Genomic DNA, 26,383 nt, shown 5'->3' on the forward strand with positions numbered 1-26,383 from the left:
GACATTCCCTTAGACTATGCAAGCACAAACATACTGAACCTCCACTCTCAAGCACTTCGTATTGTAATTTTATCATTTTCAGCTCACCAGCCACTTCTGGGGTCCTATGATAGAAACCTAGAATCGTCACCCTAGAAAAAGGAATCCTTTCTCTTATCACAACAGGCATGTACCCCTGGTGTGATAGGCCACCTCTAAGATTAGGCCCCTTGTAAAGAAATCTGAAGTCTGTACACACATAGAATAGGGCTGACTTATGCAGCCCACACAGGAACAGTTAGTGTGTGAATTCTGAGATTTTATCATAAAAGATATTATAGCTTCCAGCACCTTCCTTTTCTTGGTTCACTCCCTCTGGGAGAGGGCAGTCCTCTATGGATATTCAAGAGCAGGCTGTAGACAGGTCCCAGTCCTGAGCTGTTTGTGGATCTTAACCCATATAAACAAGCCATGCAATTGTTGGTGGGAGTGCAAGCTGGTACAGCCCCTTTGGATGTCAGTGTGGTGATTTCTCAGAAAATCAGGAAACAACTCCTCAAGACCCAGCAATACCACTTTTGGGTCTATATCAAAGGATGCTCAATTGTGCCACAAGGACATGTGCTCAAGTATGTTCATTGTTTGTCATAGCCAGAACCTGGAAACAACCTAAATGCCCTTTGACTGAAGAATGGATAAGGAAATGTGGTACATTTACACAATGGAGTGCTACACAGCAGAAAAAAATAATGACATCTTGAAGTTTGCAGGCAAATGGATGAAGCTAGAAAACATTATTTTGAGTGAGGTAACCCAGACCCAGAAAGACAATTATCACATGTACTCACTCATAGGTGGTTTTTAAACATATAACAAAGAAAACCAGTCTACAAACCACAATCCCAGGGAACCTAGACAACAATGAAGAGCCTAAGAGAGACATGCAGAGTTCTAATCTACATGGGAAGTAGAAAAAGGCAAGATCTCCTGAGTAAATTGGGAGCATGGGAACCTTGGGAGAGGATAGGCAGGAAGGGGAGCAGAGAAAAACGTAGAGCTCAATAAAAATAAAATTTTAAAAAAAGAAAACAAACAAACAAAAACAAGCCATGCAATATTGATTATTTTCTTAAGCTGGCAAATGGTGGGATAATTCGTAACACAGTGGGAAATAAATGTCAAACAATACCATGAAGACTCTGGCTAGAAAATATGAATGTCAAGGGTTAAGCTTGCCTTGCCACCTCTTTGAGAACAAGCAACACTTCAAGATGTTAGAAGCAGGGCAGGCTGAGAACAGGCTCGCTCTCGGCCCAAAAGCAGAGCGCAACAATGGTAAGCAGGGAACCGTGTACCAGATACACAGCTTAAAAACAGGGTCCGAAAGCCCCCTAATTCACAAACAAGATGGCACTTACGGAGATATTGTGATTTTAGTGTCTGTGTCTTGTTCAATTTTTTTAAGGTTTCTTCCTTCTTTACCAATAAGACGGCCTACAAAGTTATTGTGAGCTAGTATCTTCAGGGGGATCTCCTCTGTGCTGTAAGTAGAGAATGGTCATAAGTCAGGAAAGGAGCTCCTCTTGGACAAAAAGACACTCTTCTTTGTTAAACATTCGCTCCCTAACTACTGAGTGAGAAAGGCCATGCTGCCCCGTTTCCAGCAACTCATGCAGGTCAGTAGGTAAACAACAGTAGATATTTACATAGGGCTTCATCTTCTATTTACATCAGGGGATGTCTACACTCATGATGGATAATCTTAGTTAGAGCAGAACGCAATGTACAAATCAAAACAGTACAATCCTAGGATACCTCTGAAAACACACCTGGAGAAAAATAAGCACTAAAAACTCAACAGAAGTCACAGCTGAAGAGACGATCAGCAGAAATGGAGCCTCCACTCTGCATCCTGAGCCTTGTTTGCTCTCTTTCTCTCTGTGTTTAGGCTGTATGTGAGTCTATACATAAGGAGGTACATCCGCTCCTGAGTGCACACATGCTGACCAGAAGTAGAAGTGTCAAGTATCTGTATCACTCTTCAGTCTCCTGAGACAGCCTGGGGCGTGCTGATGTGCTAGACTGGCTGGTCAGAGAAGCCCCAGGATGCCCAGCTGACACTCAAGAGTCTCACAGCAGGCCCTGTGCCACTGAGCTGCTTCCCGTACCCTGTCAGAGTCTGACTTACACATCATGCTTTTCTAATGTCACTGGGGGCTCCATGATGGTGGACTTTCCCTTTACTTTGTCTATACTAAAAAGCTACTGTACCCCTATAAGACACCTATCACTGAAACACACAGGCATATTTACAGAGTAAATGGAGGTAATGTGGCCCTCGGGCACCTCCTTGAGCCTTGCTCTGGGCTGTGTTCAGTGTATCAGTTGGCACGGAAGCCAACCTAATTTCTGACAGTACAGACGCTCAGAGTTCCAACCTTCAACACCCACATCATTCTCCAGTTGCCCTGAGCACAGAATTAGGAGCTTTCACACTCAATGCCCTGTTGTACATGGAGGAGCTGGATGTAGACAGAAACAGAACGCCCAAGGCCTGCCAGTAAAAGTCTAAGGTAAATCCCAAATTACTTCTTGGCCCTCAGTTGGCTGTGTCCCCCCAGGCTGCCTTCTTCTAGTTACATTTCCCTTCCCATTATTGCTGCTTGTTCCATATCCAACTATGAATGAAACTGGTTCTAGGTGTGTAAGAGACTTAGTGTGTCACACTGCGTCAACAGTGGCAAATACTAGCTCGTCAGGATAGCATGAATCCCCAACAAAGTGTCAGAGATCTACGATTTGGCAGGCTAGTCCTCATTACTCACAGTTTGGTGTCTTGCGCTTCCTTATGCATAATCTCCAGAATCGACTTACAAGCTGCAGAGGCACCTTCAGGAGTAGAGAGAATAGTAATGGGCTTCTCGGCAGCCCCCGTATTCTCCTTCCGATGGACATCAATTCTGATGGCAGGCACAAAGGGAAGAAGACAGGCCAGTCAGTGCACACTCACCACAAGGAGTCTTCAGTTACAAGCCCCAGGACTTCCAGTGGAACAAGGAGATTCACTTTATTAAAAGAAAACTTGTGATCAGCTGCCAACAGAGCAAGGGTTCCATATCTAGACTAGCCTTAAATTTGCTATGAAGTGGGAAAGGCCCTTGACTTCTGGTTCTCCTGCCTCTGCCTTCAGAACGCCAATACCACAGACATTCACCTCATGCCTAGCTCATGCAAACCTGGAATTTTTTTTTTTTTTTTAATGGTGGGCGATCTTGACTGTCATCCTGAGGGGATTTATAATCACCATGGAGCCAAATCTCCAAACATGTCTGAGAGTTTATAGATTGGGGAAGCACATTCTAAACGGGGTAGTGCAATTTCGTGGACTTGGGATCCTAACAAGTGCAACACAGGAGCTTCCATCCCTCTGTTTCCTGACTGTGGATGCTATGTGACCAGCCACCTCCTGCTCCAGCCACTGTCTTCCCAGAACAGTGAGCCAACCTAAGCCTTCCCTTCCTCCTCCTGTTTTGGTTGCAGTAACAACGAGACACACACAACTAATACACTAAGCAAAGCACTGGGCTATAGCCTCAGCCCACAAATTCCAATCCCAGGTGCTCTCTCTTCTCAATCCAAACATAGACATCTTTTCATTCTTCTAAGCTGTTTGTGTTAAAGCTCAGAGCAATCATTAAGTGCCCGAGATACAGAGAGCTGTGCTATCACAGCCAGAGCCGGGATCCCACAGCCAAGTTGGTCCCGTAGTCAGACCCAGAATGTTCACCAGTTGCCTATGGCAGGTTTTGCTCATACAATTTTTTGTTTACAAGGTTCTGTCTCATTGATAGAGAAAGTCAGCAACAAATAGTGATGGGAATAGAACTAAAGAGGTGACCAATTGGCAAAAATAAAATAAAATAAAAAGGCCAGGCAGTGGTGGCGCATGCACTTTCAAGGCAGAAGCCAGCCTGGTCTACAGAATGAGTCAGGATAGGACAGCCAGGCCTACCCAAAGAAACCCACTCTTGGAAAACCAAAACAAACAAAAACAGCAACAACAAACAAGCCACCATTGAATTCGACTGATGTTTAGCCCAGCCAATTAATATAACATGTTTTTTTTGTTCTGGACCTGCAAATGGCTTTTTAAAGATTTACTTATTTATTGTGTATATAGTGTTCTGTCTGCATGTATGCTTGTAGGCCAAAATAGGGCGCCAGATGGTATTACAGATGGTTGTGAGCCACCACGTGGTAGCTGGGAATGGATTTCAGGACCTCTGGAAGAGCAGCCAGAGCTCTAACTGCTGAGCCATCTCTCTGGTCCCCTGGCCTGTAAATATTTTAAGATGCATAAAATTAAGTATCGGTGAAGTGAAGGGATATGAGGCTGATCCACATTTTTGGTGGCAAACTGGCAGGACCATTTGAAGGTAAAATGCCGATTAATTAAAAAAATTATTGCTGGGAGGCTGGAGAGATGGCTCAGAGGTTAAGAGCACTGAATGCTCTTCCAGAGGTCCTGAGTTCAATTCCCAGCAACCACATGGTGGCTCACAGCCATCTGTAGTGAGATCTGGTGCCCTCTTCTGGCCAGCAAGCATACAGACAGACAGAACACTGTATACATAATAAATAAATAAATCTTAGAAAAAATTATTGCTGTAGTGATGTTTATGAGTATGGGCACACATATGCCACAATGCTGTACAGAGATTAGAGGAGCTGGTTCCCTCCTTCCACTTTTTTGAGGTAAGGTCCCTCTTGTCCCTGCCATGCTTTGTACTCCAGTCTGGCTGGCTTGCAGCTTTCCGGAGGAGTGCTGGGGCTTACAGATGGGCAACAGTTGCATCCAAATGTTTATGGTTCTCTCAGGATGAAACTCAGGTTCTAGGCTCAGACAGCTAGCATGTCCACTGCTGAACCACTGCACGGGCTCGTCGGCATTTTTGACCTAACAATTTAACAGGTGGGCTGAGGTGGTACTTCTCGCCCCCAACACTCATACATTTAAGGTCAAGGTCATTCTTTCTGTGGCTCCAGAAGCAGCTGTGGCCTCTGCCTATGAGATGACAGCAGCACCCTTTACTCTGGTACGACAGTCAAAAACATTTCCAGAAACTGCAGATGTTAACTCAGAGACCACTGGTGTGGTGATGTTCATTGTAGCACTATTCCTACTAAGAAAAAAAAATTTAAAAAACCCTGAACGTTTACTGTGCTCGTTAGAATGTAATGGTTAAGCAACAGTCCATGTGCACCTATGGTTGTCCAGGATACTGGGTGCAAGAAGCAAGCACCATAAGCTACATCTGCAGTTACTTTTCACCAAATGTGGTAACACAGAAAGCATCCTTGATCTTAAGTGAAAATATGCAGTACATGCCATGTGTTATTTTCTAAAGTTACAAGTTAATAGTTGCAAATAAGAAGTCCTATAAAAAGATACAACAGTTCAAAACTTAACAACTCTGGGATGACAAGAATCTAATTCATTCTTTTAAAAATATGTACATTTGTACATTTTTAATTAACCACAAATTAAGTTTGCTGCTGTAAGAATATTAACTACCTCTGAGCATGTGTTTTAGGGAAATCTAAGCAACTGCTTGGTAGTCCTTTTGAGTTTCTTCTTCTCTTAAAGACTCGCCGCTATGAGAATAGCCACTTCAACAAGCCGATAAAACAAAGGCTTGGATTTCACTGTATTAGAATTTGCCCCACAATTAAAACCTGTAACTTAAGGTAATGTAGAAATGAAACAAGTAAGAACTATGAACATAGAAGGCAGGAACATGTGTCTAGATAACACTATCTTCCTAACCCATTGTAAAACCCAGTCACTATGAGTCATGTGGTCTCCCACTAACATGGTCACAGCCCCTCCTTCCGTGTTTTCCCACCCTTTTACTGGGCTGAGGGCTATAAAACTCTGATCCTGAGAAGGGAATGTTACTCTGGTGATCAGCACCCTCCCCTGGGACTATTCCTGAAACAGGGGTTTCTGGTAATGATTAGTTACAACGGCAAGAATTAATTTAATCCACCGGTAGAGCTCTAAAGCCTGATCATCAGACAGACAAAAACACTCCCTCTGCTTTGCCCCCATCTGCCTACCTTAAGTAAACAGAGCAGCTTAAGCCACAGCTCCTTTATCTGACAGATCTCATCAGCAGCTTGCAAAGGAACTAAGCTGCTAATGCAAAGAGCAACCTCTTACTAAGTTCCCGAAGGTAAGGGATGGAAGGTGAGACACTCCACACTTTCAGATGAAAGGCAGGTAAACTGATCCACATCCCAGCTTCTTAAGCTATACGGGTTACAACCTCATATGGGTTCCATTACTTAATGTGAGGGCTGTGAAAATTTCTGCAATAGAAAAGGTTACTGAACACTGCTGTTAGGTTTCAAACCCAGGACAAAAGGCTGAGGTGTCTGTTTAACATATAAAGCAGATAGATGCTGGTTGCCAAGTCCCTATTACAGGGTATGGCTGGTATGTCCCACACTCTACCCAAAATTTCTCCAGCCCAGGGGGCTGGGTTTCCTTTCTCTATATAATCCAATCATTTTGGTTACCCACTATCTTTGTACCCTTGGACCTCCTGGCTGCTGCACCTGGTTCCCCTCTCTCCCCTCACACAGCCCAGCTCAGTCTGCCCGTGTCTACTCTGTACTCTCCCAGATTCCTGCCTCTGGCTATGTTCACCTACATAAACCTCCTCCACCATACCTAGGAGCAGTCATGTTTCCTTTCTTTTTTTTTTTTTTTTTTTTTTTTTTTTTTTTTTTTTTGAAACAGGTGGTGGCCAAAATTTATTTCCAAACCTCAAGGAGAATGAATGAATCTGATGTGTTTCTGGAAACACTTGGACATGGATCATATAATTTCACTGCAGCCTTGGTTCTGAACAAACAGCATGTGCACTTTGCATTGCATGTGCCCTTACACAAGGAACACTGCACACCTCACACTCGAGATTACGTGAAGAACCAGTGTTGTAAGTGCACACCCAAAGCTTTCTGTTCTTAATGGAAACTAATAGTTTAGCTGAGAAAAACAGACTTTTAACACATTCCTGCTGCCATCCCTCGACACACATCCAACTGGCAGATCCTTGAATTGGACTGTGTAGGAATATTTGATTTTAGAAATTGGTGTTTGAATCACTGATTTGAGTTTCATTTAAAAAAATCATTAAATAATTTTGGCTTGAGATTCGGACATAATTTCCAACAACGTACAGAAGGGCCTAACTAGACTTGAGCTACATGTTTATGTGAAGCAGCGTACTCAACTCTGAGGCCAGAGCCAAAGCCTTGATCTGCCCTGAAAACCTTGAAGATGCTCCATGTTCTATAGGCTCAACTACCTGGCCAAGGTTTAATTCTTTATGTGGCAACAAAGAAGGCATCTCTCTCATTACTATGCAAATCAGTTTTCATTTTTAATCAATTATAAAATTACATGAATACTAAAGAATTACTTTTAAAAATTTTTAAGGATTTACTATGCTTGACTTGAATCTTACAGACTATTTTCTGAAAGAAAGTTTTCTCAGGGAAAAGGGGTCACAAGTAAAAGTTAAGAAGTCCTTACTTAGATAATGGTTCAATTGTTTCCTCCATCCACTAATAACGAGTTTAGAATCATTAATGTAGCACACAGGTACCCAACGTTCAGTGTCTCTCCTTCAAAGCAGGAGCTGAGGAGGATAGGATGTCCAGCAGGGCTGGGTGAACTTACAACCGACGCAAGATACAATTCCTTTAGGTTCTTCGTGGAATGCGCCTACCAGTTCACTGCAGGTAGGTTGCCTGCGAGGACTATGGATACCTCTGAGGCCCATGAAACACACCCAGGCACAAAGAACACACAGCACCATGGCACTGTTTCCAGAAAAGGACCAAGCTCAATTTCTCTAATCGCATGAAATCCTCCTTCGTACTAAATGTAAACAGTAAAATCATCCAGTCCTTTCTATAGCTGGGTCAGGCTGCAGAAAGATGCAATTTGCACACAACCTCCTTCCCAATAACTTCCTTCCTAGGAATTCTCCGAGTCTTCGGGAAGCATGGCTGCTCAGGGCCAGCAGCATGGAGCTGTGCAGAGGTAGGAGTGGAGGGAGAGTTTTTAGCAAGCTTCTTTGAATCAAACCATCCACACACTGCACAAGTGCACGGTTTACAGGGTAAAACAAGTAACCTGCAATGCAACGGAAGAGCCTACAATCTGAGACGGAATCTCAGAGGCGGTGACAGGCTTCTGTGCATCAGAAGTGACCCCCACTAGGCTGCGGTGACAAATGACAACAGGTCCTACCTGGCTCCAACCAAGTGAGCGCTGGTGTTTGATCAGGATTGTCCAGTCCCTTACATTACAAAACAGCCTCAAGAAAAGTCATTCTAACTTCAGATTTAGCCATAGAACAAATTTTAACCAGAGGATGAACTTTTTTTTAATTTACTTACTATTAATTACTATGTAAGTGAGTGATTTGTGTAAGTATGGATATGTGCATGCCTTAGTGCACATGGAAAGAAGTCAGAGGAGGGGCAGGAAAGATGGCTCAGCGGTTAAGAGCACTGAGTGTACACACACACACACACACACACACACACTAATAAAAGTAATTTAATTTAAAACAGTTTTTGAGCAGTCAGAGAACAACTCTGAGGAGCCCATTGTCTCTGCCATCACAGATGCAGGAATGGAATGCAGGCGGCAGTCCTGCATGGGAAGTGCTTTCATGTCAAGTGGTTTTGAGCTGAGCTACCTTGCCAGCCCTTTTGTTTCTATTTGTCTCACACAGCCCCAGCTGTCGTCACACCCACTATGTAGCTAAGAATGTCCAGGAACTCCTGCCTCTCCTTCCAGAGACAGGTGTGTACCACCTCATCCATTGGACAAACTGTTCTTCACTGAAGTGAACCCAGGATAAAATGCCTTCTCTACACTGAAGCTAAAGATCAAAGAGGGGGCACTGCGGGCTGGTGGGGTGAGGAGGTGACGTGTACACTGCCCTCTGGTCCCATCGCAGTGCCATCAACACCATTTGTTTGCCATTCATGTGAGAAAATAAAATTTCCTTTGAGATTTTATTATTTTTTTTTTTTTTTTGGTTTTTCGAGACAGGGTTTCTCTGTGGTTTTGGAGCCTGTCCTGGAACTAGCTCTTGTAGACCAGGCTGGTCTCGAACTCACAGAGATCCGCCTGCCTCTGCCTCCCGAGTGCTGGGATTAAAGGCGTGCGCCACCACCGCCCAGCTTCCTTTGAGGTTTTATACAAGCAATCAAGCATGATAAGATCACAAGGGTTCCCCAAAACTGTAAAAGAGAGCCCTCAACTCTGTTCAGAAGGACACCAAGCTCCTGCACACCACACCCCAATACTAGACACAACGAGGGAGAAGAAGGCTGGCCCCCCACTCCCACGTACTCACTTAGACTGGGTCTGCTTGGTGATGTTCCGAATGGTGGCACCTTCTTTTCCTATAATGGCTCCAACAAACTGGGTGGGAACCAGCAGGCGCAGAGGCAGGTCACAGGGTTTCGGCTTGGATACTGATCCCGGAGATGCCTGCCTGGATGAGCCCCGCTGCCCTGGCCCCCGGCGCCCTCGGAGCTGCAGTGAGGGATTTTGCTGGGCGGCTGTTTCATCAGGGATGTAGGCGACCTTCAAGGTGAAGTTCTCTAACTGAAATCCATTCAGTTTGTCTAAAGCTCTGAAAATTCACAAGAGACAGAGGATGTGAAAGGAAGCAGTAGCATGGCAGCCCTGTACCCAGCAGCCACCAGGCTCTTGGGAAGAAAACCACCCTACAGAACAGACCCTGCCACCACCACTCTTCTTTGAAGCCTGCACCTAGGGACGGCCAATAGGTGCCAAAGGCACATAATTTCCATCTACTAGTGAGAAACAGAAACAAAATTCAAGTTCAATTCTCGATTTAGTTCAATCAAGAGGTTACTGACAGCTTGGAAATACATCAAGGAAGGAGCTCATAGCTCCAAGGTAACTCAGCCGCCCAAAGGGCTCAACCAATCAACAGGCAAACATCCCTAAAAACTACAGACACTGGTCGGATACTCAGTAAGATTTCGTGATGAGTCTTGCCCAGGAAATAACAGTTTGCTCATCTTGGTGGGGTTTTAATCTGATCTCAGGAAGGGAACGAACAGGAGGGGGATGAGAAGGAAGGAGGGAGGGAGATGAGGAGGAAGGAGGGAGACGGGGAAGAAGGGAAGCTGCTCTTCTCTTCGCCCACAACTGCACTTTGTATCTGCTTAGAGAGAGTTTGAGCCTTTGCCCACGTTTCCAACTTTACTGTAATATTTATATGGCATGGCACACATTGAGAGTTTTAAATTTAAATTTATTATTGATGGGGCTGCGCCGAGCACACGCAGAGGTCAGAGGACTCTGTGGAGTCAGCTCTCTGCCTCCACCTTTACAGAGGTTCCAAGGACCAAATCCAGGTTGTCAGGTTGTACTGTAGGAAGGCAAGGCACTTTACCTCCCTGAGTCAGCCCAAAATCCCCAGACTAAGAATCAGGACATTACCAGGGCCCAAGAAGTCCTGTCAGGGCCCTGCGTCAGTAGCCCCTCGCTCTCTCAGACCATGAACACAGACTGATTCTGCCTTTTAAGAAAGTCTACATAGGGACATGTGAGCACACACGTGCACCCCTCAGGTCAGTCCCTGTTTCTATGTAACATTTACAGTCCATTCACCTCGCACCCTTCAGACAGGAAGTCGAACAATACATTGGTGCAGTACATAGAACAATACATTGGTGCAGTACATAGAGCCAAGATGTCAAGCATTCATACAGCCTTAACCTACACCTTTGTAACTCCTCAGAGCAAAGTAAATGGGCTGGGGGGGGGGGGCTCTCACTTTTCCTAGACAACTCAAACTCTTGTCAGATTCTATGTGAGCGGACTCTGAGCTTAGCTCACGCAGGTAAAGATAAAAGCATAAAGCATTCTTTCTTCCACTTGAACATCTACTTTCCGATTCTTAGATGGAAATAGAAGGATAAAGGGAGTCTTAGCACCACACATGTCTCTGAGAAGACTGGGTGGAAGGCACAGGGGAACAGCCATGAGGGCTCACAGTATCTTTGGACAAAATTCTGTGCTTTTCTCCAGTTCAGGCCACTCCAGGACGTGAGAAGACAGCTGTGTGTGAAGCCAGACCACAGCACTCAGTCGACTGAAAGGACAGGGTCAGCTAGCTGCAGAGCAACGGTTAAAGCTCCTTAATTTAGAGTTTTAAATCAACAGCTAAAACTTCCTGTGCACCTGGCTGATAGTCAGCGCTGTCAGGTGGTGGCAGAGGTCTGCTAAGGGCATGGGGAAAAAAAAGCTTTTATTTTCAGTTTTCCTCCTGTGAGATCTGGGAGATGAGCCGTTATAACCATTCAGCAGCACTCAGGAATCCAAGGCAATGTATGCAGCGCTTAGAGCCTGCTTTTAATCAGCACTCCGGTTGCTCTGAAGCTATTCCACATCATTCAGAAGATGGTGAAGGGGCTGGCAAGATGGGTAAAGGTGTTTGTGACTTACTGCACAAGACTGAAGACCTGGGTTTGATTCCAGTGGAAGACAGAATCGACCCTGGAAGTTTCCCTGACTTCCCCACATGCACAGGCTTACCTGTGCCCACTCATCTGCACACATACATGGACACAGTCCATATGCGTGAGCACAGTCAATAATAAATACATTTATCTTTAAAATAATAAAAGTGTGTTTGAGAATTTCTGGTTTAAATAATTAACTTATTAAGTTTATTAGGTAACAATAATATTCTAGCCTTGCTAGAATAGAAAATTCAACCTGAGAACCAATGGGAGGAAGAATAAAGAAATGATAACCAGATCTTAAATCTACCCCCATATCTTGAATAATAAAGAAAAGTGGAAGGCTTGTAACTAGTATTCTCATCCAGCGTGGCTAGAGATCGTGCTATCCAGAGAGACCATGTTTCAGTTTGGTATTTGCTGCCCCACATCTAAACTAAAGATTAGACTGATGAGTTCCTTCAGCATCTTTCTAGCAGTTGCCCCATGTCTTGTGCCTGCTAAGTTCATGTTCTTCCACAGGAGATGCCTCCATCCCATAGTTTCCCTTTACGCCCTTGTAAAATTGCTATCTGAGGTGTGTACTAACAAGATGAAACTAACAAGATGAAGGCAGTTCTCTCCTTGGACTATGATACAGTTTCAATGTTTCCGACAAAACTCATGGTATTGGGAGACAGAACCTTTGGGGGATACATACAGATAAATAGGGCCCTAATCCAATAGAACTGTGGAATCATTAGAAGAAGCAAGACCTGAGCTAGGATAGTCAGCTTTCCCATGTGAGGTTCTGCATAGCCTTGGTATGCTACAGTTCCCACTAACAAGAAAAACCTCATCAGAAACAGCCACTGAATCTTGGCCTTCCTAGCCTTATGCCTGCTGTGGCACTCAGTGGCAGCTCAGGAAACAGGGAGGCATACCAAGAATTAATTAAAGGCTGATAATTAAGCACAAACCACCCAAATCCTAGAAACACCACTGCATCTTAATTATAGACAGAGAACAATCTCTTACCCATAAAGGACTTCAAGATTTAAGTGTTTCTAAAAGAAAAACAAAAATCAACACCGAGGGCTCAGAAGCAGTTAGTAAAGTGCTTACGTGGAAACCACGAGGACTGGCTGACTCCCAGCACCCACAAAAGGGTCATGAACAGTAGCACATACTGGCAATCTCAGCCCAGGTGGATCCTTGGGGCTCAGTGAGTTACAGGTCCCAGCAAGAGATTGTGTCTCCAAAAAACAGGTGGGGGCCAATGAGATGGTCAGCCAGTAAAGGTCCCCGCCACCAAGGCTGATGACCCAAGACCCAGACCCAGGACCCAGAGACAAACTGACTCTCGGAAGTTGCCCTTACTTCCACACATACACCACACCATGTGCAAGCATGTGTATATAACTTTAAAAAAAAAAAGCGCACAGAGCACTGCAGTGAAACTGACCGTGAAAGCTGTATTATATAGGACGAAGACCGCAAAGGTGGAAAATTTGAGTGTTTGTTTCTGAATGACATGAAATTTGTTTATCTTGTTGCTTGGCCTATTTCTTTTGAGACAGGGTCTTGCTACATAGCTCTGGCTAACTTGGAACTAACAATCCTCTTGCATCATCTTCTGCCCTTTTTTTTTTTATAATTTTTACTTACATAATTTTTAAAATCTGAAAAGGATTTTCCTCATAGCTCTCAGCCAAGTTACTTCAAACAAACACTTGTCATGGTAACTTCATGAGCTACAAAGCAATCTGCAAGGGTGGGCTCCAAGCTCCGATAATTCTGGGGTTTTGTTTTAGTTTGAGACAGGGTCTCATGTAGACTGGCTTCCCATTTGCTTTGTCGCAAGGCTGACCTGCTGGGGTTACATGTACGCACACCACACCAATGTACACAGTGCCGGGACTCAGAATTACATGTACGCACACCACACCAATGTACACAGTGCCGGGACTCAGAATTACATGTACGCACACCACACCAATGTACACAGTGCCGGGACTCAGAATTACATGTACGCACACCACACCAATGTACACAGTGCCGGGACTCAGGGTTACGTGTACATACACCACACCAATGTACACAGTGCCGGGACTCAGGGTTACGTGTACGCACACCACACCAATGTACACAGTGCCGGGACTCAGGGTTACATGTATGCACACCATACCAATGTACACAGTGCCGGGACTCAGGGTTACGTGTACATACACCACACCAATGCACACAGTGCCGGGACTCAGGGTTACGTGTATGCACACCACATCAATGCACACAGTGCCGGGACTCAAACCCCAAATGCTCTACCAACTGAGCCACTTCCCTTGCCTGAGCTGTGCTTTCTGATAAAAACAGAAGAATCTAGGCAAAGCTGTGTGTGAAGTTCAAATGCCCACACATCTAGTCGGTTCTTCTTCACACACCCACCCTCAGATAGCAGCAAGTGAGCAGCTTTGTGTCAGCTTCCCTGAGAAAGGAAGGTGAGGAGAGCCAGGGACCTCAGTGTCTCCAGTATGGAGCAGCTCCTTAACCAGAAACTTCCCTTTCACAGCTGCCAAGCTTTTGTCTTGTGTATTAACTCAAGATCTAAGCTTAAACTAAACATGTATTCTGAGACATCTGCAACGGACTGACTTCGGTTAGCCACAAGGTGGCAGACTTCCAGGATAGAGTCTGCCTTAGATACAGCTGTACCAGAGGGATCCTCTCAAAACAGGGCCGAGGTCTAGAAACGATGCTAAGCAACACAGCACACTGAAGAGCGGCCTGCACGTCCAGCAAAGCAAACATGTGGGAGAGTACACAGCGACTGCTCTGCCTTCTAGCTTTACAGGAAGTGTTTTGGAAGGAAGAGTTCAGTTGCAGCAGCCTCGTGAGCTAGGGTGACAGTGACTCCCACTTAGAGATGAGGATGGACTGGGGACAGAGCTCAGATAGTAGAATGCTTTGTTGTTGTGTGTCTTGTCCTCCCCCGCCCCCTGACAGGGTTTCTCTGTGTAACAGCCCTGGCTGTTCTGAAACTTGTTCTGTAGATCAGGCTGGCCTGAAACTTGCAAAAATCTGCCTGCCTCTGCCTCCTGAGTCCTGGGATTAAAAGCGTGTGCCATGACGCCCAGCTTTCAGATGGTAGAATGTTTAAAGGGGTGGGGGGGCAAAGAAATAAGGTCACCAGGACGGGCATCCAGCAATCTCCCAAAACCCTCGGGTTTATCTTGTATTCTCCATCCCACAGGAACCTGACTCTACCAGCTACTCCTACAGATCACTATAAACATGGGACACTCCCCTCACTGACCTCCTGGTTTACTGAGGGCTAAGGCCATGTCCCCCTTGTCACATGTTTTTATCCTCAGTTGTAAAAGGCTGGACACCCATGGCCTAGAGAGGGGTATTTTCCTGCCCTTCTTACATGGCTTAGTTGAAGAATGCAGTTTGTAAAACATTGACTTTACAGTCCTACAACATAATACCCAAGCTCTCATACAAAATGCCTCTGTTTTTTTAAATAAAGGATACAAACAAGGAAAACTAAGAAGCTTAAGCACATTAAAAAGCCTTCAGTCTCATTTATGAGTATAAGGAAAACTACCACAGCTACTTTCCCCAGCTAGATAGGCAAGGTTCCAGAAAGCCTTATCCTGGGAGAATATGGCCAAGCAGACACATAAACAAATGAGTCGAAGCTCTGTGAAGATCACACAATTAAAAACATAATACTTGGGGCTGGCAGGAGGCTCAGTGGGTTTACTGTGCAAGTCTGATGACCTAAGTTCATATGCTTATAAATGTTTATCCTGGGGATACACTCATATGTACATACAAAAATACTATCTACAAAATTGATTTTCTAACAGTACATAACTGAAAAAAAATCAAGTTGATGTAAGCACCCAGTTTGGAATTAGTCAACTAAGTCATTACACATGCCCACAATCCCTCACATTCTGTGCATCTAGAGAAATCCATTCAGAGGGCACACTTAGATCTAAAACAGCCCTTCCAGAGAGGGAAGAGTGAACCAGGTGGCTGTCTCACAGAGGTCAAGCTCACTGGCACCACTGCTGGAAGGAAGTCAACACCACACACATCTTTACAAACCTTTGACATCTGGAGCCAGAGGTGATCATCAAATTTAGAAGAGTCCCACTGTGTCATACAAATTCCACCTTCCTCCCTGGCTCTCCTTCCTTTCCCAGAAGCGCCATGACTGCTGCCTTCTGGGAGCAACCTAGCTAAATTCCCACAAAACAAAAAAAACTTTGGAATGTGTTAAACTAACCTTTCGAAAGCTGTTATGATTTATTATTACATGTGGCTGCACGTTCCCAGTCCCCAGAAATGTTGGGTCCACCTACGACCAGAATTTTTTTTTTTTTTAATTTTCGAGACAGGGTTTCTCCGTAGCTTTTGGTTTCTGTCCTGGAACTAGCTCTTGTAGACCAGGCTGGCCTTGAACTCACAGAGATCCGCCTGCCTCTGCCTCCCGAGTGCTGGGATTAAAGGCGTGCGCCACCACCGCCCAGCCAACGACCAGAATTAAAGAAAGGTGGGAGCTGCCAGCACGTGGTGCTGGGAACTGAACTCCAGTCCTCGGTGTGCTGCTGAATCCTCTCAAGCCTGGAGAGTTCATAAGGAGGTTTCCATCCCAGCCTACGTCCTGAGACCACGTCCCTCAGCCTGTCACTCCTCGTCAGTCCTTTGGTCCACGGTTACACTTAAGCTTTGACATCAAGTATGCATACACAATCTTAAAATCTAGGAACCATAAATGAAAGGCAGCATTCATCTTTTTTTCAGACAGCTAATTTTCTTAGGATGACCTCTAGCTGCACCCATTTTCCTGTAAATCATGTGATGTCACTATTTTTTTTTAATATTTATTTATTATGTATATAATATTCTGTCTGTGTGTATGTCTGCAGGCCAGAAGAGGGCACCAGACCTCATTACAGATGGTTGTGAGCCACCACGTGGTTGCTGGGAATTGAACTCGGGACCTTTAGGAAGAGCAGGCAATGATCTTAACCTCTGAGCCATCTCTCCAGCCCCGTGATGTCACTATTTTATGCCTGTGAAAACATTCAGTGTAAATACACCCTTCTTTCTCATGCACTGCTCTGTTGTTAGACACCTCAGCATGGGCTCCACACTCTAGATATGTAAATAACACTGGAGTAAGCATGTGTAAGTAATGTGCCCAGCTGGAGTCCGTCAGTGCTAGCCCATGAGTAGGAGAGCTACGCCAGACTTCCATACTCATCACTATAGTGGCTGACCTGGTTTTCTACTTCCACCAAGCATCACAGAAGGCTTCCTTATGCCTTATGTAAGGATGCCCACATGCTCACCAACATTTATTATTTGGTTTTTGTTTTGTTTTAATGAGTACTATTTAGACTGGAGAGATGGAATTCCAATGTAGTAGTTTTATCTTACATTACTAGTAAGGATGAAGTTCGTTTTTTGTTTTTGTATTTTTATGTTTATTGGTTATCTTTTGAGAGTGGCCCAGTCATTGCATTTTGTCATTTATTGATTGGATTGTCTAGTTTCTTGTTTAGTTTTTTTATTTCGGTGAAAATTCTAGTCTTTTATTTTGTTGTATACTTTAGATGTTAATCCTCTGTCAAACATGTGGCCAGCAAAGATTTTGTACCCTTTGGTAAGCTATCTCTTCAACTAATTATTCTATGTCTCATGAGGTTCCCATATGTTAATTGCTAACACCATTTCCCTATTCAGAAAGCCCCACCCCATGCCGACCAGGTACGGTGATACCTCCAGCATTACTGTGTTCAGGATCACTTTTGTCACCCAGGGTCTTGTGGTTCCATATATTATGACATGGACTATATTATATTACATTTGCAGATTTCTTTCATAGCATAACCACTTTCACAATACTAATTCACCAAGTCCACGAACATATGGAGAGTTCCATCTTCTAGTGTCTTCAATTTTTTTGAATATTTTAAATTGTTCATTGTAGAAGACTTTGGTTTTTGCTTCCTTAGTTAGGCTTATTCAAAGGTTTGTTTGTTTGTTTACTTATTTATTTATTGGCTTGTGGATGGGATTATTCCCTGTCTTCATCACTAAGTCTGTCAACTGTACATCAGAAGGTTATTGATTTTTTAATGTCAATTTATATCCTGATACTTTGCTCAAAGTGGGTATCAGCTTTAAGAGTTTTCTGGGGGAGTCTTTAAGTTTGGAATAATAACACCTACAAGTAAGGACAGCTGGGCTTCCTTTGTCATTTCTAATTCTTCTATTTCTTGTTTGAGTACTCTAGTAAAGCCTTCAAGCACTACATTGGATAAAAGTGGAGAAGCCAAAGGCTCTTGTTTCTTGTTCATAGTTTTAGTATAAATGCTTTGAGGATTCCTCCATTTAGTATGAGAGTGGCTACAGGTTTGTCAATACTATCCTTTATTAGGCTGAGATACATTCCTTCTAGTCCGACTGTCTTTAGGGTTTTTCTCAAGAAGAGATGTTGGGTATTTGTTAAAAGCCTTTTCTGAGCCAGACACATGCCTTTAAACCAGCATTTGGGAGGCAGTGGCAGGCTGGTCTGTAAGAACGGAGCCAGCCAGGTCTACAAAGTGAGTTCCAGGACAGCCAGAGTATCAGGAGCTGTGCAGCTAGTCTCGGATCAACATATGAAGGCCTGTCCAGTGGATCACTGCAAGGCAAAGGCCGAAGAGATGGTCTTTCACTTGGCACGGACCAGTGGACCACAAGGCTGTGCATGACTTTACTCAATCCATGCAGCCCACAGGCTCTTCTCTTTTTCATTATATTGTAGATTCCTTTGGTAGTTTTTAGTCTCACCTTGTCAATCACACAAGCAACAGCAGCAATTTTTCCTTGAAATTCTGTCCTCTCTTGAATATTTTCCCCTTAGAATCAGCAGGGGGCTAATATTTCTCAAATTTCTTATCTGGAATTACTAACTACAACACCTAATTCTGGAAAAGTTTCTGACTCAACAGAGACTGTTAGGTACATGAGAAAATAACACCTGAAACATTAACCACGTCTCGTCAGTTCTGGAGGGGAGAGTAGGGCATGCGTACACAGAACAGAGAAAAGGCCTCAGGAATACACCCAGTGCCAACGTTGAGAGTAAGTTCCTGGACATCAAGCATACAGAATCAATGGTAGGAAGTGATATGCTCCAAGAGGAAACATGCACGCAAAATGTGGGATGTCCAGATCCATCTTCACCACACACAGGAGCTGCTCTTGGTGGGACGGAAGAGTGCCGTATCAAAGCCTGCCTGAGAGACAGAGACACGGGACCCTCTTGTTGAAAAGGGAACTGTATAAAAGCATGTCTTACAGACATGAAAGAACTGTCCGGTTTAAATATTGTCCTTAAAGCAATGTACCCAAGTCTATTACTTTTTAACTTTGTAACCACAGGTAAGCGCCAGATGACATAAGTATCGTGAGAGCAGACTGTGTCTGGCTTGATACGTACTTAATTCTGCAAAAGTGCTGAACTCTACATCTAGATTAAGGTTATGTAGAGGGTGGAAAAGTTTATTTGGGGAAATAAAGGGGAACAATGGTGGCTTTTATAATGATTTAAAAATAATGTATTTCTTAAAACTCAAAAATAGAAGTCAGTAACAAAAAATGTTCATGTAAGCCTTGTTAAACAAAACAAAAACTCTGTTAAAGTATAAATAAAAATGGCTCGAACTTTTCAGAGCCACCTGAGTGCAATCCACCTGGTGGTCAGTCTTCCTTGCACGATACCCCCACCCCTCTCAGGACCTGAACCCCAGCTGAGGCTAGACCCCCCACGAAAAAGCCTTCTCTGCATGTATGAAAATTCTTTAATGATTTTTGTCTTTAAGGCTATTTATGTATAGAATTACTGACCTGAACATGTTGAAGCATCGAAACATCTGGAATTAAGCCAAATGCTCATGGTGCATGACTTCTGGTATACCACTTCATTCGTTCTCCACGACCTTATTGGGAAATTCTACGTCTGCGTCCACCAGGAGGAACGGCCTACGACTCTCCATCTAGTTCTGGTGTGCGGTTCGTGCCAGCTTGATAAAGAGTTTGGCAGCTCCCTACATTCTCTAATTTACGGACTGGTCCGAGGAGGACTGGTGTCCTCGAACAGCTGGTAGAGTTCAGCAGTGGATCATCCGGGCCTGAACATGTTTAGCTGCAGGACTTTCTTGTTAGTGTCTCACTCTCACTCACTATTACAGATCTGCTTAAAAATGTTATGCTGTCTTAGTTTAACTTTGTTAGGTCATAGCACCTACACATTATCCACTTCTTTTAGATTTTCTAATTCAGTGGAATACATGTTTTTTGTTTGCTTGTTTTTAAGGTTAATTCTAATGATTTTCTAAATTTCAATGGTATCTGTTGTGATGCTGTCTTTTCTTTCTTTCCTTTTTTTTTAATTTTTTTTGGGAGGACAGAGTTTCTCTGTGTAACAGCCCTAGCTGTCCTGGAACTAGCTCTGTAGACGAGGATGGCTTCGAACCCACAGAGATCCGCCTGCCTCTGCCTCCCGAGTGCTGGGATTAAAGGCGTTCATCACCACTGCTAGGCCTTTTTATTGTTGTTGTTTTTAAAATGTATAGACCAGACTGGTCTCAACCTCGTGATCTTCCTGTCTCTCCAACCTTCAGCAAATCCTACAGGTGTGAGCCATCTTAATTATTTCTTTCTATCTGATGGGGGCAGTAGGAAAAGGAAATAGAAAGGAAGACTTGGGGAGAGGGCAATTTTAGTTAAAGTTATAATGAAAAGAACAACAAAGAAATATAGTCAATCAGACAACCTGGAAAAGCCCCAGCTCTCAGGAACTGAGACACAAAACCCCTAGAAACCACACTGCCTGCCTTCTTTGGAAACGGCTGTCAAAGGAAAATGAAAAAGAAAAGAGAGAAAGGAGGAGGATAAGGAGGAAAGAAGAGGAAAGAGCCAAGACGGTAACAGAGCAGAGCAGGGCAGGGCCAGCCAGCTAAAACAGGAGCAGTAACAAAGGAGCAAAAGCGTCGCGGGGAGAGCGTGATGGTGCGCAGTCCTCTTTGCCGTTCCAGTGTCTCTGCTCTCCTCCCTAGTCCCAGATGCCTCTCACACTTCTGGGCAGATCTTTGCAAGCTCAGATCACGGATGCTGTTATCATCAAGGGTGGTACTCCATCAGTCAAATCACAGCTCTGGGCAAGACCTTCAGGGAGGGGTGGGCTGCGAATGCGTTCTTGCACCTGGCGGGCCCTTGCCAAGTCAGGTCACAGGTCCTGTCATCCTGCGTAAGGCTCAGAGACAAATGCTAGCCCTCACCCTGGGCAGTCATCTCCAAAGTCCCAGTCGCCCACCTGGATGGCTATGCTGCAGGTGCAAGTCTTTCATTAGCAAACTCAAGTCCTTCTCGATAGCTGGTAGACATTCTGGAACCTGAGTCTGTGACCCTGCAGACTCTGGCTCTGATCAGTTTCCCCCTGGCTGAACAATGCCTTAGTCTGGTACAAAGTCCATCGCCTTAAATCTAGAGGCAATTTGCTGGCTAAGTTTCAGGGTATAATCAGTCCTGGGAAACTTTCTCTGCGCCATCAACCCGCCCACTTGGCAGGGGTCTTTAAAAAGACCTTTCTCCGGCTGAGGACCAACTGGCTAGACTGCGCCAGCAACAGGGCCCCCACGGGCTTCCAGAAGTCTCCTAGCACAGGAGACAGACACACCCAATGTAGGTACGCTTCAAGATCTGGACGGGACTCCTCCTCTCCGTGCAGAGGTTGGTCACTCAAGTTCAACCTGAATTTTTACTGTTAAAGATCATTTTCCATTTCCCCTTTAGGACTTAGGGATAGCCAAAATGGTCCTTCCAAGGCTCCCACAGAAAAGACCAGTCCATCCTTCCCTTCTCTCTGGAGGTAGGCGAGACTTTCCAGTCCCAGCGCTGGCTGCTGTGGACTCTGTGCTATCACTGCACTCAGGTTCTGGGCAGAGCTATCAAAGGCAGTTTCTGCGGGTCCCTTATTTTCTCTCCCAGTACCTACAAAATTATCATGGGCTGATTTGAAAAGCTGCTAGTCACAAGGTGCATTGGTTCAAGGTCTGCTCATTCACAGTGAGATGGGCAACCATGACTGACTTCAGGGAGAAAACGCCAAGACTGAACCGTTGTTTTACATCGTCAACTTACCAGCTGCAGAAAAAAGGGGCACCACAGCACCAAAGCAGAGTTAAGGAAGCAAATGACACAGTTTGGGAAGAAATACTCAGGCCCAAGGCTTTTTGAAAATAGGGTGTAGTTTAGTTCCATACATCACTCTGCAAATGGCATTAAAGATAAATGTGAAGCAAACCTTAAATCCATGCAGATTCCCACCAGATTTAAAAGGCATAATTGCAGAGTCAAACATACAAAATAAAGTTTCCTTTTGTGACCCACCAGCCCTTCTTCAATTTAAAAGACCACAAAATATAAGTGACTGTACTCAACCTAGTTATTACAGACAGACAAGAAGTTTCAGACTGCTTACTGTCTAGCTTGGTCCTTACTGGAGTAGGTTACATTTACAACTGCAGTTTCGGAGTCCGTGTTCACTAGGGGAAAAGAGAGAGAGAGAACTGGTTAGTTTTCTTTCTGCTTCCTTCCTTTTATAAATTTGAAAGCAATTCAGAAGACAGGTAGGTACCTTGCTCGCAGCTCTCCACCACTCCATACTGGACTAGTAAACTATCCAACACCTAGCAGGACGGGGAGAGAAAATTGTAAGTTTTCAGTTTCCCAAGTTATTAACCAGGGCAGGAATATATGTTCTCAAATCACAAGTAATCATGATGGAAAAGAGTCAAAGAATTATCTGGAACTTTGCACTACAGAACCACAAGGCATACACTCACTGCACCTCTCTGTTGCCTGTGCTCGCCCATGCCTGTTCCCCAGCTTTCAGCTCTTTGCTGGTGGATCCCTGCTGCTCTCAGCGCACCCCACCGTCAAGGTGGAAAGCAAGTTGCAAGGTATTTCTCATACACAAATGCATCTTACTTCCTCCGTGAATTCGAAGTCATAAGACAAGGCCTGCGTTAAAGAGTTTTATCTGTAAGATGATCCTTTCCCCTTTTAGCGCTTGGTACTGATTCTAGCAGGACAAGATAAGCGTGAGGTAGGCACACTTGAAGGAGCTGTCAGCACAGATGACTATGAGAGATGTCCGGCAGTGTGAACATCTCTAGATCGGAACAAAAGTGGAAGCTGTAAACACAAAGCTGCCTGCCTCTTTCCTGACAGAGACGCCATGACAACAGTAAGTATCACGGAAGGTTCCTAACTTGTTAACAGAATGCCCGTTTTTGTTTCTTTTTTTTCAGACAGGGTCTTCCATAACTCAGACTGGCCTCTAACTCACTATGTAGCTGTCTGTGGCTTGGACATGTGGAGAGCTGAAGTACAAGGGTGGCTGTGGAGGAGGGTAGCAGGCAATAAGGGTAATTACCTATTTAATATGTTTACTTAATCAGTCTTAGTTCCAAAAGCAATTTGCTCGGTAATTAAATAGCTTTCAGTTTCATTGCTGCCACCTCAACTTTATTGCTCCAGAGACCAAGCTAAGTCCCATAGCCTACAGACAGTGAGGAAACACTACCTGATAAATAAGCCAGGGGAGCCAATGCTCTCCAAAAGCTCCGCTGGCAAAGGGGTACATCTGGACGGTATACAATGTTCACATGTGTACATGTGTGCATACAGAATGTATACACACAAATGCATATTCATGTGCATGCACAAGTAAAATTTGAAGTTTAGAAAATATATATCATATGCATATTACTTAACCATGTTTAACGTATTCAAAACAGAACTTCTTGTACAATTAAACTTTTGTTGTTGTTGTTTTGTTTTTTCAAGACAGGATATCTCTGTGTAGCCCTAGCTGTCCTGGAGTTTGCTCTGTAGACCAGGCTGGCCTGGAACTCAGAGATCCGCCTGCCTCTGCCTCCTGAGCATGCACCACCACCACCTGGCTCACTTAAACATCTTATAGCCAAAAATAAGTAGATGCTACTGGTTATGGAATGCAGTGTATAAAAATCTGCCATCTACCACACTCAAAATGGAATATAAATAATACTCAAATAAACCTAACTTTAAGATCAAACCAAACCAATAAAACTGTAATCCTTAAAAGAAGCAGGTCCGGCTTTAGGCTTGGAATCTAGATGTGAACAAATTAACACCACACCCTGGCACCATGTGAGAAGCTTACATCCAGGCTGCAGGGGGGATTTCAGTGGTCCTCTGTGCCTCAGAAATTGTATACACAAATCTAGAGGTAACTGTGACTCAGATAACTGGGGGTAGGGGGGACAGTTAGACCGCCAATGGCTTAATTATCCTCCAGTCTGGGCAGGTGCCATGGTATCTTTAATCCCAGCAGTCAGGAGGTAGAAACAAGTGAGTCTGAGGCCAGATCGATCTACTTAAGGAGTTCCAGGCCAGCCATGGCTACACAGTAGAACCTTATTTCAAAAATTAAGTAAGCCAGGCGGTGGTGGCGCATGCCTTTAATCCTAGCACTCGGGAGGCAGAGGCAGGCGGATTATCTGGGAGTTCGAGGCCAGCCTGGTCTACAAGAGCTAATTCCGGGACAGGCACCAAAGCTACAGAGAAACCCTGTCTCAAAAAACCAAAAAAAAAAAAAAAAAAAAAAAAAAGTAAATAGTTGGGCAGTGGTGGTGCACACCTTTAATCCCAGCACTTGGGAGGCAAAGGAAGGTGGATCTTTGAGGTCCTGGTCTACAAACCGAGTTCCAGGATACCCAGAGCTGTTACACAGAGAAACCTGTCTCGAAAAATAAAACAACAGCTAAATGTAAAAAATTAAGTAAATAAAATCCTCAAAAATAAAATGGGGCCCTGTGCAATTATGGGTTTTCAGGCCAACAATCACCCTCCCAGAGCACAAGGATCTCCTACTGAGTCTGACATTTTGGCTCATCCTACATTAAGTAGAAGACACGCTGGTTCCTATTACCAGTCACATCTACTGCCTAGCCCCTGGTTCTTGCTGCTTCTTTGTTCCTTTTCATTCAATACTGTTGAATGCTCCTTCCCTTCCCCTCAAATTCCTTACCTACTTCTAAACTTTCCACAAATTTCTCACAAATCAGAATCCACACTTAAATGAATTTATTTCACTCAAGCTGGATTATAACCATTTCTCCATGCTTAGTGAAGTTTAGACCCAACTGAAGGGAAAAGAATGAATCAAGGCAGTGCCTCCGTGGAAATTCTTCCTCTTAGGACTAAAACCACCCGCACATGGAGGAACTCTGCTTCACATTGTTCATCCAAAAGCAAAAGCAGCAAAGAGCTAGGTGAGAAATGCAAAGGTTACTGGTGTCCTGAATGGATGGTAAAAAATCAAGGTCGTTCACAACACCTAGAGTAGAAACCACCTCAACATCAATCAACTCACAAGTAAAGAGAGCACAATATCCCCTATCCTTGGAGCCGGGCGATGGTGATGCACGCCTTTAATCCCAGCACTTGGGAGGCAGAGGCAGGGAGATCTTTGTGAGTTTGAGGCCAGCCTGGTCTACAAGGGCTAGTTCCAGGACAGGCTCCAAGGCTACAGAGAAACCCTGTCTCGGAAAACAAAAAACAAAACAAAAAAACAAAAACAAACAAAGAGCCGATTACCAGCCATGCTGCCTCAAAAGACTGAGGCGCCGGACAGGCCTCTCCAAGATGAGCTGCCTGCAGGCTGTGCAGTGGGCTCCAGGTCCCCAGCTTTGTGAGCTGTCACCTGTACTGGGGTGGGCTTTGGTGATACAGCTGTCTGAGTCATTTCTGCTCCTGTAACCAACCCATATTCTTGTAAGCTGCCTCAATAAAACTCACTGGTTCACCAAGGTGGACTTTGGCGGTATCTGTACTTTGGTTTGCTGTATCTTCAACTTAGTATCTCACCCATCCATGATTATTCAATAGACATCTGAAAATAACCAGGTAGCTCTGGTTTCCTCTGTAGCCCCAGGCTCTGCTCTACTGAAACCTTCTCCTATGTTCCTGCTGCTTTCATACCAGTTCTTCCCACTGTCTGAGCCACGAGCCCACTGTACTTGCCTCCAGGTCACACACACAGACACCACACAATTTTTTTTAATTTTTAATTTTTTTAAAAAATCCTAACACCGTGCTCCAGCCATATCTTTGTGACTAAGTGGTAAAGTGTTTTTCTCTGTTTGTGTGTGTCTATTTCTCTGTCTATCTGTCTGTCTGTCTCTCATCCCCAACAACTGATCCTGGGAATGAAAGAGTACCATTTTATCATCTCTTTCCTGATCTTTACTCACACACTATACTAGCAATTGTTGCCCTTGGTGATGCTGACATCAGCCGTGTGGTATCTGCTCATTACGTCACGCTCACTGTTAGAGTGGGAAGCATCCCTAATACACACGTTTGGCCTCTATACACTTTCCACGCTACAACTGTCTTTAGCTTTTCACATGTGATGGACAAGCCTGGGCAAGACAGTCTCCATGGCAATCCATACCTGGCAGCTCTCCTCCATCCCTTCTCCAAAGGTGTACTGGCCTCTAGTGCTGTGAGATCAGCTCGTGGCTTACATTTGCTTAGTCCATGCCTAGCTAAGTGAGAAAGACTGAAATGGACTAAAAGGAAGACACAAAATAGCATTTGTGTCTGCTGCAGTGGTACACAGCTATAATCCCAGTGCTCAGGAAGCCGAGGCAAGAGAACTGCCAAGGGTTCAAGGCCAAACTACACTATGTCTTTATTTAAAAAAAAAAAAAAAAAA

The 26,383-nt window shown here is 44.4% G+C and overlaps 1 protein-coding gene across 1 annotated transcript in view; it reads right to left on the bottom strand.

Annotated features, from left to right (window-relative positions):
- The window catches only part of Igf2bp3 (insulin like growth factor 2 mRNA binding protein 3), a 138,947-nt gene that overhangs the window by 24,876 nt on the left and 87,688 nt on the right, over nucleotides 1-26,383 (bottom strand). Inside the window, exons 4-8 of the mRNA XM_057790243.1 lie at nucleotides 22,253-22,304; nucleotides 22,097-22,160; nucleotides 9,426-9,707; nucleotides 2,805-2,939; nucleotides 1,398-1,520 (exon numbers count right to left, since the gene is read on the bottom strand). Of these exons, the coding sequence (XP_057646226.1) occupies nucleotides 1,398-1,520; nucleotides 2,805-2,939; nucleotides 9,426-9,707; nucleotides 22,097-22,160; nucleotides 22,253-22,304 (656 nt within the window). The remainder of the gene's footprint in view (nucleotides 1-1,397; nucleotides 1,521-2,804; nucleotides 2,940-9,425; nucleotides 9,708-22,096; nucleotides 22,161-22,252; nucleotides 22,305-26,383) is intronic.

The sequence above is a fragment of the Chionomys nivalis genome, chromosome 1 (genome assembly GCF_950005125.1).
Source record: "Chionomys nivalis chromosome 1, mChiNiv1.1, whole genome shotgun sequence".
NCBI classification, from domain to species: Eukaryota; Metazoa; Chordata; class Mammalia; order Rodentia; family Cricetidae; genus Chionomys; species Chionomys nivalis.